The 18,258-nt window shown below is 37.1% G+C and overlaps 3 protein-coding genes and 1 non-coding gene across 5 annotated transcripts; 1 reads left to right on the top strand and 3 right to left on the bottom strand.

Annotated features, from left to right (window-relative positions):
- The first annotated feature begins 6 nt into the window (after nt 1–6).
- LOC111403314 (ninja-family protein AFP2-like) lies at nt 7–3,126 on the top strand. Its single transcript, XM_023031766.1, has 2 exons — nt 7–955; nt 2,417–3,126. The coding sequence occupies exons 1-2, from the start codon at nt 229–231 to the stop codon at nt 2,830–2,832; spliced, it is 1,143 nt and encodes a 380-aa protein (XP_022887534.1). The 5' UTR covers nt 7–228; the 3' UTR covers nt 2,833–3,126.
- An 869-nt stretch (nt 3,127–3,995) lies between these two features.
- Nucleotides 3,996–4,068, bottom strand: TRNAR-ACG. The gene has a single exon. It is a non-coding gene; the product is annotated as a tRNA-Arg (tRNA).
- A 6,046-nt stretch (nt 4,069–10,114) lies between these two features.
- Nucleotides 10,115–12,250, bottom strand: LOC111403313 (PLASMODESMATA CALLOSE-BINDING PROTEIN 2-like). The gene is made up of 4 exons (XM_023031765.1): nt 12,046–12,250; nt 11,606–11,845; nt 11,483–11,519; nt 10,115–10,797 (listed from the first exon to the last, which is right to left on the bottom strand). Exons 1-4 carry the CDS (start codon nt 12,104–12,106, stop codon nt 10,572–10,574), a joined length of 564 nt encoding a protein of 187 aa, XP_022887533.1. The 5' UTR covers nt 12,107–12,250; the 3' UTR covers nt 10,115–10,571.
- A 1,358-nt stretch (nt 12,251–13,608) lies between these two features.
- On the bottom strand, nt 13,609–16,263 carry LOC111403312. 2 transcript variants are annotated; one of them, XM_023031763.1, is made up of 4 exons: nt 16,046–16,263; nt 14,843–15,645; nt 14,067–14,707; nt 13,609–13,977 (listed from the first exon to the last, which is right to left on the bottom strand). In XM_023031763.1, the coding sequence occupies exons 1-4, from the start codon at nt 16,077–16,079 to the stop codon at nt 13,869–13,871; spliced, it is 1,587 nt and encodes a 528-aa protein (XP_022887531.1). In that variant the 5' UTR covers nt 16,080–16,263; the 3' UTR covers nt 13,609–13,868. The 2 variants fall into 2 exon arrangements, with proteins under 2 accessions (XP_022887531.1, XP_022887532.1); XM_023031764.1 differs by having other exon boundaries at nt 13,622–13,977; nt 14,067–14,704; nt 16,046–16,256.
- Between the last annotated feature and the right edge of the window lie 1,995 nt (nt 16,264–18,258).

Here is an 18,258-nt window from a genome sequence, read left to right as displayed (position 1 = left end):
TTTAAGATAATCATCTGAAGTGGAGTTCTTACTCTCAAATCTCGCTTTGATTGTATTTAAAATCCATTATTGGAGCGCCTAGGAATTAAGATGCAGTTAGAATTCAGAAATTTTCATCTGGTATTGTGTAGATCAAATATTGGAGTTCTTAAACATGCATGTACATATTCTTATAGTTGAGCTGGATGTCATTATAGTATCTTGGAAGGAGTTAATTTGTGGGGCTAAATGGAGGACGATGATGATAGGAAAAAGATTGTAAGAACAGCACAAATGCAGAATTTTCATTCGGGGGTTTCGACAAACAGATCTTCTTCAAGAGATTTGTTGCAGAGATTTATGGGTAGTAGCAGTGAATGCGAAGAAATTAAGGAAGAAGAGGAGATCGAATTGAATCTTGGGTTGTCATTGGGGGGAAGATTTGGTGTGGACAAGGGTTTCAAGAAGTTGACGAGATCTTCTTCTATAGCAGAGTGTTTACCGATGGCGAGAGATGAAAATGATGTGGTGGCGCCGCCGGTAGCGCATTCGGGGCTGGCGAGGACCTCTTCATTGCCGGCGGAGACTGAGGAGGAGTGGAAGAAGAGGAAGGAGTTGCAGATGTTGAGAAGAATGGAGGCTAAGAGGAGGAGGTCTGAGAAGCAGAAGAATGTTAAGGGTGATAAAGAAGGCGGGGGCGAAGATGGTCTCGCAGCCGCCGGGAGTTTGAGTTTGGAGGAGAGAAGGGAAATTGAGGTGAATTTGAGGGAGAGATTGGATAAAGAGAAGTTTTTAGCTGCATCGAAGAAGTTAGATTCGGTGATAGCACCGCCATTTCTGTTGTCTACGACAGCCGCTAGTCAGGCGCATTTTCGTTCTGAAGTTGAGTGTAGCCAATTGGCGTCGCAAGGATCAGTTGAGTCGAAAGTTGGGAGTTCTTCAACTTTGTCAGAATTGGATAATAGAACTCTTCAAGGTATAATCTTGAATAATTTATTTTATTTTATTTTTTATTTTTATCCCCAAAATATAAGGATCTATAGTTTTCGTGTTTTCATAAAACATTCTTGATCTGATAAAATTTTTGAGATTTTCGCATCGCATCAGCATTGTGAAGTTTTTATCCTGCCACTAGGGATATGGGATTAATTCTATTTCATGTAAATGCTTGATAATGGTCACAATGTGTTGTCTCCGAGTCCTCAATAATTTTTTGGACTAAGAAGGATTATGTTGCACTTAAGAGAGATTGCATTAGATACTTGAGTTTGATTATTAATAATTCAGAATGAAGAAAAATACATAATGCACAGGACTGGAGCAGATTTGATGAAATTAACAAGTGTTGTTATGGTTCTACGTGATTGGAAGATACTCTACTACAAGCTTAAAGAAAAGTTCTGTAAAACATTTACTAGAGAGTAACTATATATACCTTACGGGCTGAGACGAGAATAGTCTCTGTAAGATAACAGAAACCAAATTAAGGATGTTAAGACTGATGCGCATCCATGTTAAACAAATAAAACAAGAAATGTGCTGACTACTTGAGGTGACACCATTTGAGGATAATTAATGGAATGACATATTAGATAGCTGGGGCATGTAATGCTTAGACCTAAAGAAATACCATGATTACTATGTGGTTGTAGTAGAAAAAGGTTGCAAGAGATAGAGATACGCCAAAGCTAGAAGTGGTGTGTGGTTGGAAGAAGTTTGATTTTGTTGGATGTTTTAGGAAAGTAAAAACAGAAGGGTGAAAACTATTTACCCAGCCGGAACTAGACTTAAGAGCATGTTTGGGTGGGCTTATAATATTAATCTCTTTAACAATTGAAGTTGTACATAAATATGTACTGCTGATACAGTATATTTCTATTTCCCAACACTTTGGTCCTCCCTTTAAAGTGGTTACACCTATTGAGTCAATCGATTGCAACCATTTCTTAAGTGGATAAGGAACATATTTTATGCCTCCAGAAGTTTAACATAAACATTGAACATACCCAAGCAGTGGCGAATCTATTAAATGATACATTGGTACGTATTTATCGAGTCAGTTCATGATAAAGTAGCAAGAAACCCCGTTGCTGAAAAGTCTGATGTACTAGAGGATAAGATCTGGTTCGTGAGCTAGCTAGTTACAGGGGATAAACTTGGCGGGATTCAAAAGAATTTGATTCAACAGCAGTTTGGCCTGATTTTTTTTTGATTGGTAAATGTGCTGTTTGGCCTGATTTTTCATTGGCTTACTAACGTGCTTAGCAGCATTATTACTTAAAGTTCAGTATCAACATATTGTATAATTTTGATATCATTACGAATGCTACCAGCTAATGATTAGGTACTATACCTTGTGGAAGATACCTCCGTATAGTTTTCTCTAATTTGTCTTCAGACAGTTTCTGTTTTGAATGTTATTCCATTTACATTGCAGGATCCAGTAGTGGTGGCGAACATAGCCCCGCCAGCATTCAGTCTATGCAAGAAGGAAGCCATCAGAATGTTGGCTCTTTTGGAACAAAAACGAGAGAAAATCCCAGCAGAAAGACTGGATCCAATATGGAGAGTCCATCCAAAAGACAGGATATTTCAAGAAATCGTGGAAAAGAAACTGGAATGAACATGATGCAAGATATGCCTTACGTTTTTACAGAAGGAGATGGTCTTAATGGTAGAAGAGTGGACGGAATATTGTACAAATACGGAAAAGGAGAAGAAGTGAGGATAATGTGCATATGTCACGGCAGTTTCCTCTCACCAGCCGAGTTTGTCAAGCATGCAGGAGGCAGTGATGTCGACCACCCGCTCAAACATATTGTCGTGAACCCCAACTCTTCTTCCCTATTGTAATGGCGGTGCGCAAGTCGTCATTCAAATAGCTTAGTGGATTTTCTATTTTTATTTTTATTTTTAATTCTTCTTTCTCCTGGAAGGGACCCTGTATGTAAATTAACTAGTTCTCAAGTTTTTGAGGATGTTCCACAAAAAGACACAGAAAGTTTTAGACACTTTTGGGGAATGTGAATGCAAAGATCTAGTGAATCTTTGATACGTAGTAGTACTGATTATCGCTTGATATACTTGGGCAGTGTATATATCAAAGATTCAAAATGATGCAAAGCAGCATTTCATTTTGCTGTGGCATACATGTTTGGGGCGGCTTATGACTTATTTGGTTCATTTTGATTGTAAGTGGATTCACATTTAAGATTAGTTTTACTTTGGTGCTTACTTTTAAGCATAAGCCACCACAAACATGCTAGTCTAACTAAAATTGTAATCAGTTTATAATTTGTTTAACTCCTTTGTCTTGGTGCTTCAGTGCTTTTTGATATGTAGTACTAAACTCAACTGAATATAATAATTACCATTGATGACACAAAATCACTTAGACCCGAACCCGACCTTAGGATTTCGTATGTCCCCCACCGTTCAGGTCGGGCCATAAGTCATTTAACGTAACTCATTCCCTGCTTTCTAGAAAACGTTACTCCTGCTTCGACTACAATTCCCCGTGACCCTTATCCATATTATTAACTTATCACAGTCAGATCCAAACTCAAATTGGACACTTTGAATATAACACACACACCTTGCAGGATATGGATAAGAATTACAAGAGGTTGAATCCTCCTATAACTCTACCAATGACATCTATAAATATATGATCGAAGCTCATTATTCAAGTACGTTTTTCATTATTTTCTAGTTCATAACGTCACGCATAAATCCTCTCTCCGACTTAAGCATCAAAGGAGTGACGAGAACACACCTCGATCCCTTAGTTTCAGGTATTGGAAGATCTTGCTCGTGGTCAAGCTCAGTCATCAAGCTCGAGAAATAACAGGTGCGACTTTTGGTAGCATGAATCATGAATCTATTTTATTTGGTCTTTATTGCTATAGGGTTCAATACATTCAATCGAGTTAAAAAAGCCGACCCAAGAAAGGCAAAATTTTCATATAGGTAGAATTGACAAGTTAAAAAAAAAAGAAAAGAAAAGAAAAGAGAGACGACTCCGCTGGGGATCGAACCCAGAATCTCTGGTTCCGTAGACCAGCGCCTTATCCATTGGGCCACGGAGTCAACTCTCACGTTCGACCTAGTAATCTTTTAATTTGAAGTCAAAAGCACCACCAACATCTTTTCCACAGCCTCTACAAAAATCTAGTTGATAATATAATAAAATGAACTCAACTCGTACAAACATTATTTCTTATTTTTTCTTTTAATAATAATTTCTTTTGGCTTAAGAGTTCGTACATGCAATTTAGCTTTTGTTTGTCAATCATTCTACCACATTATTTTTCTGATAGTATTTATTTTCAACCACATATTCTTCATTAAAATAATATTATAAATAAATCAAAATTTTTCTATCTTTTTTAACCATACATTTCAACATCAATCACTATTCTATAATACATTTTTTTGAAAATAAAAGGACACAATCAGGCCCTTACTAATGTTTGAAACCAACCTGAGTTTTTGTTTCCTACATCAATGGATTATGCTCTTCATTTGTTAAAAGGTCTAACAAAATCAATTTTTTTAACTATCAAACACTTTTGTGAGAATTCTAACCTACGACGTCTTTCATCTTTGATGTCAAATTCAATAATTGCTACGATCATATAACGACACCTGTGCTTTAACAAAAAATGCCATGAATCTTACAATATGACTAGTTCAATAGATATCTTGTATTAGCACAAAATTCATGTAGCACTTCTCCATTTTGCGACCGGTTTTTGTTTTATGCATTATTTTCTCTTCAACTCTTTTTTTATTTGGTTAATGTGAATCTTTGTGCAGATTCAAGAGTTTTCAGCAGAGTTCAATTTCCAACTTGAAGGAAAAAATTGCATTCTTTGCCAGTTCCATTTGGTATTTCCCAATAGAAATACATAAAACCTAAGATATCAATGAAAAACGAACAAGAAAAAGTGAAAAACCATGCAAGATTCTTTAAACCAGAACCATTTTACCATGAATAGTTTTTTCAGAAAAATACTCAAGAATGAAAAGAAAAATAAAGGAGATGGAGGAAATCAGAAACACACCTTCATTGAATAACAAACTTGGCTATTAAACAACCTTACAAATAAAACTGAAATAAACATAAACATAGCCCACATTTTACAACTCTCATAATGCAACAGGAAGACTAAATCAACAATTAACAAATACCAAAATAAGGGGACATTACAGATGTGGTGGTGTCTAACCACTTGACCACTAAATTAAACATAAAACTAACATTTCCTCCCTTAAATTGAAGGCTGAGCTTCAGTTTACATCATTCTCAAAACAAATTCCCAATTGTTCTCGCAGCTTTGCAAAGGTGTTCGGCTTGAGTGGCTTAGTCATTATATCAGCCAATTGATCTTGTGTATCACAGTGCACAACTCCACAATACCATCCTTTGTTAGATGTCGAAGAAAATGAAAACGAACATCTATGTGGTTGCTTCGACGATGCATTACAGGATTTCTCGAAAGCTTGATTGCAGAGCTGTTATCACATTGAATTACACATGATTTGCTTTTGATTTTGATCTAGTTTTCCCAAAGCTCTTTTTAGCCATACTACCTGACATGCACAAGAAGTTGCAGCAATGAATTTTGCCTCTGTGGTAGATAGACTCACCACTAGTTGTTTTTTTTATGACCAAGAAATTGCACCTGAACTTAACAGAAAGACATAGCCTGATGTACTCTTTGTATCTTCTAAATCACCAGCATAGTCACTATTAGTGTATGCAACAAGTTCATCATCTCCTCAATTTCTATAAAAAAATCCCAACATCACTTGTTCTTTTTAAATAACGCAACACCATTTTTGCTATCTGTAGATGTAGTTTAGTAGGATTTTCCATATACCTACTAATAATGCTTATTATTAACGTTAAATCTGGTCGAGTAGCTATGAGGTACATGAGACTTCCTTCAATCTGCTTATAGTACATCTTGTCCACTTTATCTCCTCCTCCATACTTCATAAGCTTGCAACCAGGAACAATGGGATTAAAAACAGAATTACTTTCATCCATTCCAAACCTGTGTAGTACCTCAGAGGTATATTTTTTCTAGTTAACAAAAATACCATCAGATTTTTGCAACACTTCAAGACCAAGGAAGTACCTCATTTTACTAAGATCAGTCATATTAAACTCATGCTTCATTGAATGCTTAAATTTTGTAATCATTGATTCATCATTTCCAGTAAAGATTAGATCATCGACATAAAAACTTACTATCAAAACTTTACCTTCCTCGTTAGTTTTGATGAATAGAGTATGTTCGTATTCACACTTTTCAAACATTTCCTTCATGAAATATGCTTCTATGCGACTATACCAAGCATGGGGGTGCTTGCTTAAACCCATAAAGTGCCTTATTTAGCTTATAAACTTTTTGCTCATTTCCTTTTTGCACATAACCATGAGGTTGCTTTAAAAAGGCTTCTTCATTTAACTCACCATGTAAGAATGCAGATTTTACATCCAATTGATAAATGGATCACCCTCTTTGGGCTGCAAATGCAATCACCAAGTGGATTGTCTCCATACGTGCCATAGGCGCAAAAACTTCAGTATAGTCCACCCCCATATTGCTGTGTGTAACCTTTTGCTGCAAGTCGAGCTTTGTACTAAACTATTTCTCCATTTTCATTTAGCTTGGTCTTTTAAACCCACTTTACTCCAATTGTCTTTCCTCCCTTAGGTAATTCTGTTAATTCCCAAGTACCATTTTTCTTTATTGCTCCCATTTCCACATCCATAGTTGTCCTCCATTTCTCACTTTTTACAGCTTCTTTAAAATAAATAGGATCAGCAACTGTAAACATGGCAAGCTAAACTTCATTTTCTTCATCGGAAAGACCTTCTCCAATTTCATAATTTCTCATCCTGACAGGTGGTCTGTGATTTCTTGCTGCAGGTTGAGAATCTGTTTTGGCTACACGATTCCCTATCGCAAGTTGAGAATCTGATTCAACAGCACCTTCATACTTCTTATCCCAATCCCAGTGCTTGTCTTCTTCGAACACAACATCTCTACTCATAATAATCTTTTGCGAAAGTGGATCATAAAGCTTGCAAGCCTTTGATTCTTTACTAACTCCCAGCAAAACACAACTGAAGCTCTTGTCATCTAGCTTAATTCTTTTATTGTCAAGAATATGAACATGAGAAATGCATTCAAAAACTCTAAAATAATAAACTAAAGGCTTAACTTTACGCCAAGCTTCTTTCGGAGTCTTGTTTTGAACTGTGAAAGTTGGACTTCTATTCAGAACATGCACCGTCCAATTTACTGCTTCAGGCCAAAAAGTCATATGAATTTTCTTTGCTGCCAGCGTACTTCGAACCATATTCATGGTAGTTCTATTCTTTCGTTCCTCAACGCCATTCTGTTGTGGTATATATGCAGCCGTCAGCTGTCATCGTATGCCATTTACATCACAGAAGGTTACAAATTCCTGGGATGTAAACTCACCTCCTCGATCTGTTTATAGGCTTTTCAAAAAAGAACTAGTTTCCTTCTCAACATGAGTCTTAAACTTCTTGAAAACAGTAAAGGCTTCTGATTTCTCTACCAAAAAATAAACCCATGTTTTTCCACTAAAATCATCAGTGAAGGTAAAGAGGTAACTTCTGTTGCTTTTAGAGATGGGTTTAATGGGTCCACAAATGTCTGCATGCACTAAATAAAGAATCTCTACAGCTTGCCTGGTACTTTGGAAATGAATCCCTGTGTTGTTTCCCTACCAAGCAGTCCTTGCATAATTTGGAGGGAGGTTGAAGTCGTGGTAATCCTTTTACCATTTGCTTTTGCTGAAGAGTCTTTAAACCATTAAAACTCAAATGTCCATACCGACAATGCTAAAGCTGCACAATATCTTCTATGATCAAGTGGATACTGTAGGCTGAGATAAAGCATGCAAGATAAACATTCGATTTGAGGACATTTTCAAATCCACAATCAAACCTTTCTGTGAATGGAACACCTTACAATTGCCATGCTGAAATAAAATAGAAAGACCTTTTTCCTACAGCTGTCCAATACTTAGAAGATTGTTCTTCAGCTCAGGTACATAGAATACACTTGTAATAATTCGAGTTAAGCCATTCATTTGCAGCCTAACATTTCTTTTCCTAGAACCACTATGCTTGCATTGTTGCCAAGCTTTACAGAATCTCAAAAATTCACATCAAGATCCGAGAAATACTCCTTTCCACACATATGGTTGCTGCATCCAGAGTCTAAAAACCATATATCTTCTCTACTAGCTTTGTTCAGATCCATTTATGTCATCAACAGCATCTCTTCTTGATTCCCTGCATAATTTGCCTCTGTTTCTTTGCTTGGACATTCCCATGCAAAATGTTCTAGCTTGTGACAGTTATAGCATTCCACTGTGGCTTTATCAAAAGACACCTCTTCCTCTTTCTCTTCATCTTCCTCTATAGTTTGCACGACCACAACCTCTTCCTCTTGAGTGATCACCATGAGTAATCTGCAGGACCTGTTCTTCCTCAACATAGGAACTCATGCGCTGTTCATGCACAAGTAGGCTACTTTGCAGTTCATCAATGGTTAGAGCATCAATATCTTTGGATTTCTCAACAGAACTTACAACATAATCAAACGTAGGTGCCATGGATCGTAATTTTTTTCTCAACAATAGCAATATTACCCTTATCCTCACCATTTGCTTTCATCTTGTTGGCGATGGTAAGAGTACGAGAAAAATACTCATTCACAAATCCTCCTGCCTTCATATGAAGAACCTCGAACTCCTTTCGAAGAGCTTGCAGATTTGCACGCTTTACTCGTAATGTACCTTGATGTTTCTGCTTTATAGAATCCCATATATCCTTCGAAGTATTCTTGTTAAGGATTGTCTCTAGGATGGAACGATCTAATGCCTAAAATAGATAGTTCTTTGCTTTCACGTCTTTCAATTGCTGGTCTTCAATATGCTTCCTCTGTGCATCAGTGAGAACAACACCTTTTGCTGATGCAGGAACTCCATTTTCCACCAACTCCCAATACTCCTTTAAATGCAAGAAGTTCTCCATGAGCATCGCCCAATGATCATAATACCCATCAAACTTTGTAACAGCTGGGTGTACAAACGAATTCTCTGTCGTCATTTGTAGGTAACTCGTAGAAGACTACTGCTTCTATTTAATCCGGCCCCTGTTATGAGATTCTGATACCAATTGTAAGAGAATATAGAATGAAAAGAAAAACATAGATGGGTGAAATTAGAGACACTCTCATTGAATAACAGACTTGGCTATTAAATAGCCTTACAAAGAAAATTGAAATAAACATAAACATAGCCCACGTTTTACAACTCCTATAACGTGGCAGGAAGACTAAATCAACAGTTAACAAATACCAAAATAAGGGGACATTACAGATGTGGTGATAACTAACCACTTGACCACTAAATTAAACATAAAACTGACAAAGTCCACATCTACGTTTGCTTTTTTGTATGTATTTGATCATTACTTCATTATCTCTTAACCTCGTTTTCTTTCTAAACATTCTTCTACAAAGCCAGGATTATTTTCTATGTCCTGATGAATCCACACGGATACCAACAGCTACAATAAACATCGACAACATTCCTTTGATTTTGATGATCTTCGATACTCTCCAAACAGATGTATACCCCATAACGTGTTAACAAGTACGAATGAATCAAAGCAAGCATAGTTTAAGAGTAAATTTAGTCACTGCAGTTAATAAATATTGCAAAATTGTTCACTTGAATGATGAAAGTAACGTTTTAATGTGTGGAGAAAAAGTGATTTGACCATTTAAAAATAATTTATAATCATTAGCAACACGTTGAAATCCCGTAATGAAACCCACAACGAGATGCAATTCTTAATCAAAATTTCTAAATATTTTGGTAAGTTTTCTAAAAGTTTTCAAATTTAATTACAATATAGAAAAATATTAGAAAACATTTTCTTGAGTTTTTGAAACTTTGCTGAGAGCTTTCAAAGAGTTTCGATACGTGAAGTGAAAACACTCCCATTTAACTATTAAACAAAAAAACAAAATTAAAAATTATCAGGCACCAAATTTATCTTAGCATTAACCGGCACATACCAAAACGGATTTGATTATTTGTAGGTTGGTGGGTCGGTGATGTATGCGTAGTTGTCTTCTTTATGCTAAAACCTTGAGCCAATTGACAAGTTTGATTAGAGAGTGCGGACTAGACATAATTAAGAAAAAAATGACATTAAAAATTTTGTTTATCGTCTTGTGCCCATCAATTCTCCGTATAAAAAGTGCACTTAGATCCTTGCGGACATCAAAAGTGAAACCAAAATAATAAGGAAGGACACAAGTTAAATATTGCTATGAATCAATGACGCACTAGCTTCTAACGTCTTGTGCTAGTCAATTCTCCGTATCAAAAGTGTGCTTAGATCATTGCGGACATCAAAAGTGAAACCAAAAGAATCAAGAAGGACAAAAGTTAAATAGTGCCATGAATCAGTGGCGCACTAGCTTCTAACGTCTTGTGCTAGTCAATTCTCCGTATCAAAAGTGCGCTTAGATCCTTGCGGACATCAAAAGTGAAACCAAATGAATTAGGAAGGACACAAGTAAAATAGTGCTATGAATCATTGGCGCACTAGCTTCGTTGTCTATGCCATTCCCGTTTGGCCCAAGGTTGACACTCGGAGGTGTGTTTGACCCTGGAAAAGGAACAGTGGGGTTGCCACTTGCGTTTGGATTTCCTCCAGGAGTGAATGGGGTCGGGCTTGGTCCGCCATTGCTACGCAAATTAAAGAAAAACCTGATTTAAGGTCGATTATATCTATAAAGTAGCATATTCAAATGATAAAATGTAACTAAATATGACATAATATGAGACAAAGCTATATGTTTACACATCGACTTCATGACAGCTCATTGGAGCGTAATTATATATTGATGATTAAGGGCTGAACTTGGAACAAATTCATTTAATTTGACTTTCGAATACAGTTGGGTCCATTATCCTTTTCCAATTCAGCAAAAAATCTCAATATTTTACTTAAAGCCAACAACCTATCTGCATCCATTTTGTCCTGCCTCTCAAACCCATATTTACCTTCTTGATATAATAATTAATGACGAGTTATTTTATAATTATCGACTCTATCATCTGCCAAACCCTATAGTAAATCCAAGAAGATGCATGTGCTAGAAGCTTCCAATGCGTGCGTGACCAGTTCAATTGTGAACCGGGTCAGAAAAATACCAAAAACCCATCCAAGAATCACTCTCTTTCAAGAAGTTCAACCTCAATTATCCTTTCTAGCTCCCGTACTCGTCGAGTTTTTAAAAGGAATTTAAAAATGTTTAAAGGTAAAAGAAAAAAAAAAAAAAAAAAAAAACTTTTTGCCATTAAGTTTCATTTTCTAGAGGCAAAATATTGCTAATATGGAATTTTCAAGGGGTTTTAAGATTTTACACACCTGGGACTAGATGGATACACACATCCAGGAGCTGCAGCTGTAAATGGTATTAAAAAAATAATAATAATAAATCAGTATTTCACACACAAGTAAAACCCCTCTAGTGCACAGTTTGATACTTACAAGGGGAATTCTGAGTGACAGTGGCAGTGTCTGAGAAATTACAGCTCCCAGCAACTTGGCCTTTCCTCTGGTAATAGCTATTTACTGCATAATTACAGTGGTCTTTTACCGTGTTTGGCTGATAACAAGGTCCACTCTGAAGAATTGGAGTACAATCAGCTCCAGTACCACAAGCATAATCAATGTTACTTTGAAGAACAGGATCACTCAATCCATCATTACATATGCAATAAGTAGCATCTGCAAAAAAATTGAAAGGCCAAAAAGCCAAAAAATAAGTCATTATTGGGCACAACCAGACATACTCTTACTCCTCAATTTTTGAAGAAATATCATACAGTTGAAATCCCCCTTTATTGGGCTTGTTAGAATGATGCAAAACCCCTAAATGGGGCCCCCAAAAAGTTTTTAAAAATGACTAGAAAAAAGCAAGAACTTACCAGAACGAACAGCCATGCCTAAAAAAATCATAAAAAGCACTGCAAAAACAGCCATGATCATTGAAGATCCTGAGGAAATTATGAGAAATTACTGATTAGGTGTTTAAGGTTGTCTCTACTTTGGTAAGACCGTGAGAGAAAAAGAGAAAGAATAGGGCGTAGGAATGTAGAGAGAGTGCGACGGTGGCATTTTATATGCATGATGTATGCATTTGAACAGAATTATTTAAAATTTATATAGCTTTTAAGATTTTTTTTGTGCAAATTGAGAACTATAAAGCTGCAAGCTTTCGTCATGTACAATGTATGACCATACTGTACATGTAGGTGCGTGACAATCTCAAAGTTTAGTGTTTGAAAATATTATTCAGTCTATTCAAAATCTCTAAATTGATTATGCTGTTGTTCAGTCTTGACATCTATTGAAGTTCTCCACATTAACATGGGTTGAGAACTAATCTCGAACTCGCAAAAATGGAAGGTTTGCTATGTCTACTTCCAATTTTCTTAGCTTTTATTTTGTAACAATTAACTAGTAAAAGAACCTGAAAATTTTCAATTTTACTTGGAACGACAGCAATATATTTGAATTTAGGTCGTGCTCTAATTCTTTATTATATGACTAATAATTCGATCAAAGTTAGATGCTATACATCATTACTACTACTAGTAAGGTTTCTATTATATATATCATAATCTTTCAATTTTTTCGGCAAGTGAATGAAATCGATAAAGGAGAAAAATGAAATTTCATAATCGATTCTCAACTTAGTCCCTAATAACAAATTGGTTTCTTGACTAATTATCACCTTAGATAAAATTTTTGTTATAGATTTAGGTGGAACTAGAAACACATTTTGCATGTATGTGTTATGCACGACCTAAATATTGGAGCGCGCAAAACAGTTTCAATTGTGCTACATGTGAATTTCTACTTACATATTGGTTTACATATACATATTGTGATAAGATATGATATCAAAGCTAAATAAGAAAAAAAATCTTCCAATCTTTTTTTGATACCTCATCTATCTGTAAAATTTTTAGAATCTTCTTATGTACAAGTAACATTGTTCAAACAGTTTTGCTACACCTATGATTGTCAATTTTGTTTACGCTCCATGATGTGATGTACAGTTTTTTACCATTAGTTTTAACAACACTTAATCGATTGCCCCGATTTTTAAACATCATAGAATACCATCCATGATATACCAAAGTGATGTACAATTAGGTGTAAAATCATACACAAATGAAAGCTCCTTTAGGATATGCACAAAAGGATATTGGGGCCTACAATTTCCAGCGACAGCTAATTCTACTTCTTTATCATTACTTAACCATGGTTAGTTATTTCACAGCTCCTGATGGTTTTGTTGCCTTTGTAGCATCCATCTGTGTGTAGCTTGATCGAACCAACAAATGTATTTTCATCCTACTTTAAAATGTCTTAATCAAATCAGCCAGCTTCATATTTGCTTCAGTTGAAGTCACTATGGCTGCAAACTGATTAAGATAGTTAACGACAATTTGCAAGTGCAATTCAACAAACTAAGAACCATGTGCACATAAATCAGAAAATAATATAACCAATGAATAAATATGCTGTATAAAAATCAAAATAAAAACTTGTACACGGACAATATTCGAACCTCTCACGAACTCAGATCACACATCAACCTATGACTTACAAGAAGCTACTCGTAAGGCAAACGAAACCTAAGAAAAATATCGACATGTATACTTAAATATTACTCCTCGTTTTAATAAAGATTTTGCTCATGTATATCTAGACTAAGAACCTATAAATGAAATAGAAACATTTAGAATCTACAACAAAGGAGGCCTGATCTCCAATCCTTGTGTTTACGAAATTGTCGTCTATCTGATTTTACCATTCTTACAGGACTGGCGTTCGATTCGGGTTGTAATCTGGAGACAAAAGAACTATGTTGTTAGCGAATCATTAAACATCCTTATAACAGGGAAAACTAAACGGATATATAGAGGAAAAAGTTTACACTGGGAAGGCGAAAGATCGGGTGCTGGTGGCAGCACTGCTCTCGGATCGAAGAGAAAGGCTCCCGGAGAAAGGTATTGGCCCCGAGTAAGTTACATGATCTCCTGCAGAGAAGCTCGACTCTCCTTCATCCCATTGAGCTTTCAGATTCCCATCCACATGCTTAGAAGTATTTATCATCTCAAGGGCTTGATCATGAGCATTTCTGGTAGTTTTGTCCCTGTGACCAGCATAGAGGACTTGGCCTAGAGACTGCTCTTCAGATCTCATATCCTTGTGGTCTGGGGATTTTTCAAGATTTTCGATGCCCATGCCATCCTTGCTGCAAGTGGCAGCAGAATTATCATGGTTCTCATCCTTCAAACGTTGTTCACGAACATTTCCAGTACTTTCGTTCTTAATGCTAGCGCACTGAACCGGGCTAGTGTCTGAAAGATTATCGGAGTTCACATCCTTGTGATAATGCACATCCCTGGACTCGATAGATTGCTCATTGACAGTGTCAATACTCTCATTCGCGCTGCAAGCTGCTGCAGGTTTAGGTGAGTTGAGGTTGAAAGTAATGTTTTCGGACTCCATTTTACTGTTGTAAGATAAGTTGCTAGATTGGACCTTTTCACTTGCTTCACCAGAAGGAATCTGCTGAGCAACCAATTAAAGCCGGTGTTAACTTCATGGATTAGGAAGCATTTTTAAAAGCAACATCTCAACCATCATTTTTAATTGTTTATGAAGATAAAATACATTATATGGAATCAATGAAGATTTGGCACGAACCTGATCAAGAGGTTGCGAAACATCATTTTCCTCACCGTTTATAGAGTTGACAAAAGATCTATGGAAACTCTGACTACCAAATTCTTGCATAGGAAGCATGTTATTTACGAAAGACCCTTTTTCTGAAAGATCACTCTTGACCTCGCTAGTTACATCACCCTGCATTACACCTGCCTTGATGGAGTCTCTTGGATCACTTTCTCCAGGGGTATCCTTGTCAAAAGAAATTTCCGAGGCAGATTTTGGCCCGATTGGAACGACTGATTTTCCATCTTCTCCTTCATCTGTTCCACATTCATTAACAGCAACGTCTTTGGTATATTCCAAACACGAACCTGTTAATCCACCTCCTGCCGTCATCTCCTCTTTTGAAGTCCCGTCATCAACACATATGTCCTTGACAATGTGATAATTAACCTCCTTAGAGCTCATTACCAACTCAGGTAATTCACATTCTGTTATATTTTTATCAGTATACACATTTGTGTCTGTCTCAAACAAATCTAAAGCAGAAGTAGACGATACAGCAGAATTTTTGGGTTCGTTTTCATTTCCGTGGATAAAATCTTCAGCTTTCGAAGAACATTCAAGTTCTGATCTATTCGGTAAATTTTCTTCATCTGTCATATCAGAAATCAAGGGATCTGTAGCACTATCATGATCATTATTGGAGAACCTCTTTTGGTCTTCCATTGTTGGAGAAATTGTACTTTCATTTTCATCGTACTTGGCATAATTTTCCACAAGTTTACCTTTCCAAAGTTCATCTATTGCTTTTTCCTTCATGGCCGCCGTAGGTTCACCTGTGTCAAAGACATTGTTGTTGTATTCAAATGGTTTAAAAGCATGCTCAGAGACGAGTTGAATAGCAAAATACAGATTCGTTATCAGCAGGTGGATTTTGACTTCTCATTGCAGGCAACAAAAGCATTTAGATTTGTTTGATTTCACAAAGATATAATTGGTCAGAAATAAATTGAGGGATATTAAGAGTAGTGCGCGGAAAAAATAAAGAACAGGAGACAAATTTATCTCACTTCAACAGCTTAAATTTATATTCCCTACTGCAACTATGGATGGTTTTGCTAATCTAGAACTAACTTCAAAAATGACGGATATAAATAACAATAACCATTTATCACCAGCAAAAAGACAATAATCGAGGGTAAATTTTCAAGCTTATGCAGAAGGTTCAAGTTTTACCCGGAAGAATTCTCAGAAGCCGTGCAGAAGACATCGACTATACAGTCATTAGTCTGTTTATGCGAATGAAAGCCAAGTTAGAGCTTGCAGACACCCAAATTAATTGGCAATAAGCTTAAAAAAAAATAAAACGAAAGAAATCATTGCATATATGTACAATGCTACTAGTGTACAAGAAACAAAATCAGCATCGCTACCAACAGGACCCACACACACACAAAAAAAAAAAAAAAAAAAAAAAAAAAAAAAAAAAAAAAAAAAAAAAAAAAAAAAAAAAAAGATCAAATCTTTCATCATCCCACCACTCAAAAATAGTCAACTGTAATAATATGTGTGCAGATTCATGAATTCATCTGTTTACATTTCGTAGTGCAGAGTACAAACGGAGGTGTAATAAATGGAGAGGTGGAAACAGATTTAGAGGACATTAATTTCTGGAATTTGAAAGGAAGTACTTTATGTTGTGTTGACATAGGCCGGAATGGTGGAATATGAGAGCATCTCCAATGGACTATGAACAATGGATTGCACATTATTTCAAAATATTTATCTGATGAGATGTGTTAGATATCCTCTATTTGATTTTTATAGTTTATTTTCAAGTAATATTATATTGTACAAAATAAAAATGATCCTCGTGTTTAGATGGTGATGGTGACATTTTCCAATATCCTCGATCAGTATATCCCGAGGACTAATTTTGATAAAGTTGTAAATCCATCTGCGGTGTCCTCGAGCATGTTCATCCTCGAGACACTAGGCCCGACCACAACTCCATGCTGCTTCGCATATTGCAAACATATGTCCTCGAGCATAGTCCTCGGGAATGTGCTCCCCCTCACTACTGACGATTGTTAACCCTTTAGAATTCCTACGCAATTAGGAATCTTAACTCCCACAAGAATCCTATCTCACGTATAATTCTGGAATTCAACCAACTCCTTAACCATTCAGGACTCCAACAGATGGGACATCCAGCTAGTTGAGTCCAATTAGGAGAATGTCACTTACTACTATAAATACAGAACCTTGAACCATTATTCGGGTACGTTTTACATTGTTCTTCAGCACATAGCCTCACGCTTATATTTCCCTTTCTGACTTAAGCACCGGAGGGGCAACGAGAACACACCTCGTTGCCTTTGTTTCAGGTATCGGAAGATCACGTTCGTGCTCCTTTTCAATCATCAAGCTCGGAAAATCTGCAGGTACGATTTTTGGTAGCATCATTGGCGCCGTCTGTGAGAAACGCTACCAAAAGCCATGGTAAACACACGTTCAGGTCTTCCACCAGCAAGCTCATCCGCTCCAAACCAACCCCCTCCTGAGGATATCCTTGTTCCTCAAGAGGAATCATCAGAAGTGCCAGAGCCCCAGCTGGCAGTCGTCACTGCTGGAGCCTTTGAAGAGCTTAGACAACAGGTCGCCACACTGACTCCGCTGCTAAGTCAAAGAAATTCGCATCCGTCACCTACACCAGCACCCCAGGGGGGTTTTATGGCCGATGCTCGAGCTCGAGCACATGTCCCTGACAATGGCGGAGCAGGGGCCTCGGGTATACCACATGTGACCTCGGCCTCGAGATCAGTGACCATGGAGTTCGGGGAACTCGCTAGGATTATTCAAGAAGGAATTACGGCGGGCCTACTTCAGGGCAACAAAGGGACGACAAGATTCAGTCCCAACACTCCATTTACTTTCGAGATATTAACATTCCCCTTGCCAGACAGATTTAAGTATCCTAGGATCAAAAAATATGATGGGACCACCGATCCAATCAATCATCTGAACATCTACACGGACGTCATGAATCTACAGGTTGCACCAGATCAGGTGATGTGCAAGGCCTTCCCGCAAACTTTGACGAATGCTGCTAGGGATTGGTTCTCGACCTTAGAGTCCAACTCCATAGCCTCATTCTCGGATTTGGCGGACAAGTTCTCCGCTTTCTTCGCAAGCAGCAAACGCATCAGGAAGACAGCAGCTTCCCTCATGCAACTTAGACAAGGGCAAAATGAGACCCTACGTGACTTCATGACCAGGTTCAACAAGGAAAGACTTCAGATTCCCGACCTACACATAACTGCAGCAGTTTCTGCCCTCACATATGCCATAAAGTGCGAGGCTTTCAAGATGTCCTTATCCAAAACTCCGCCGAAGACAGTCACCGAGCTTCTTACCCGAGCTGAGAAGTACATAAATATGGAGGAAAC

The sequence above is a fragment of the Olea europaea genome, chromosome 11 (genome assembly GCF_002742605.1).
Source record: "Olea europaea var. sylvestris chromosome 11, O_europaea_v1, whole genome shotgun sequence".
NCBI lineage: Eukaryota > Viridiplantae > Streptophyta > Magnoliopsida > Lamiales > Oleaceae > Olea > Olea europaea.
The sequence above is the reverse complement of the archived record's forward strand: the minus strand, read 5'-3'. Positions and strand labels throughout refer to the sequence as shown.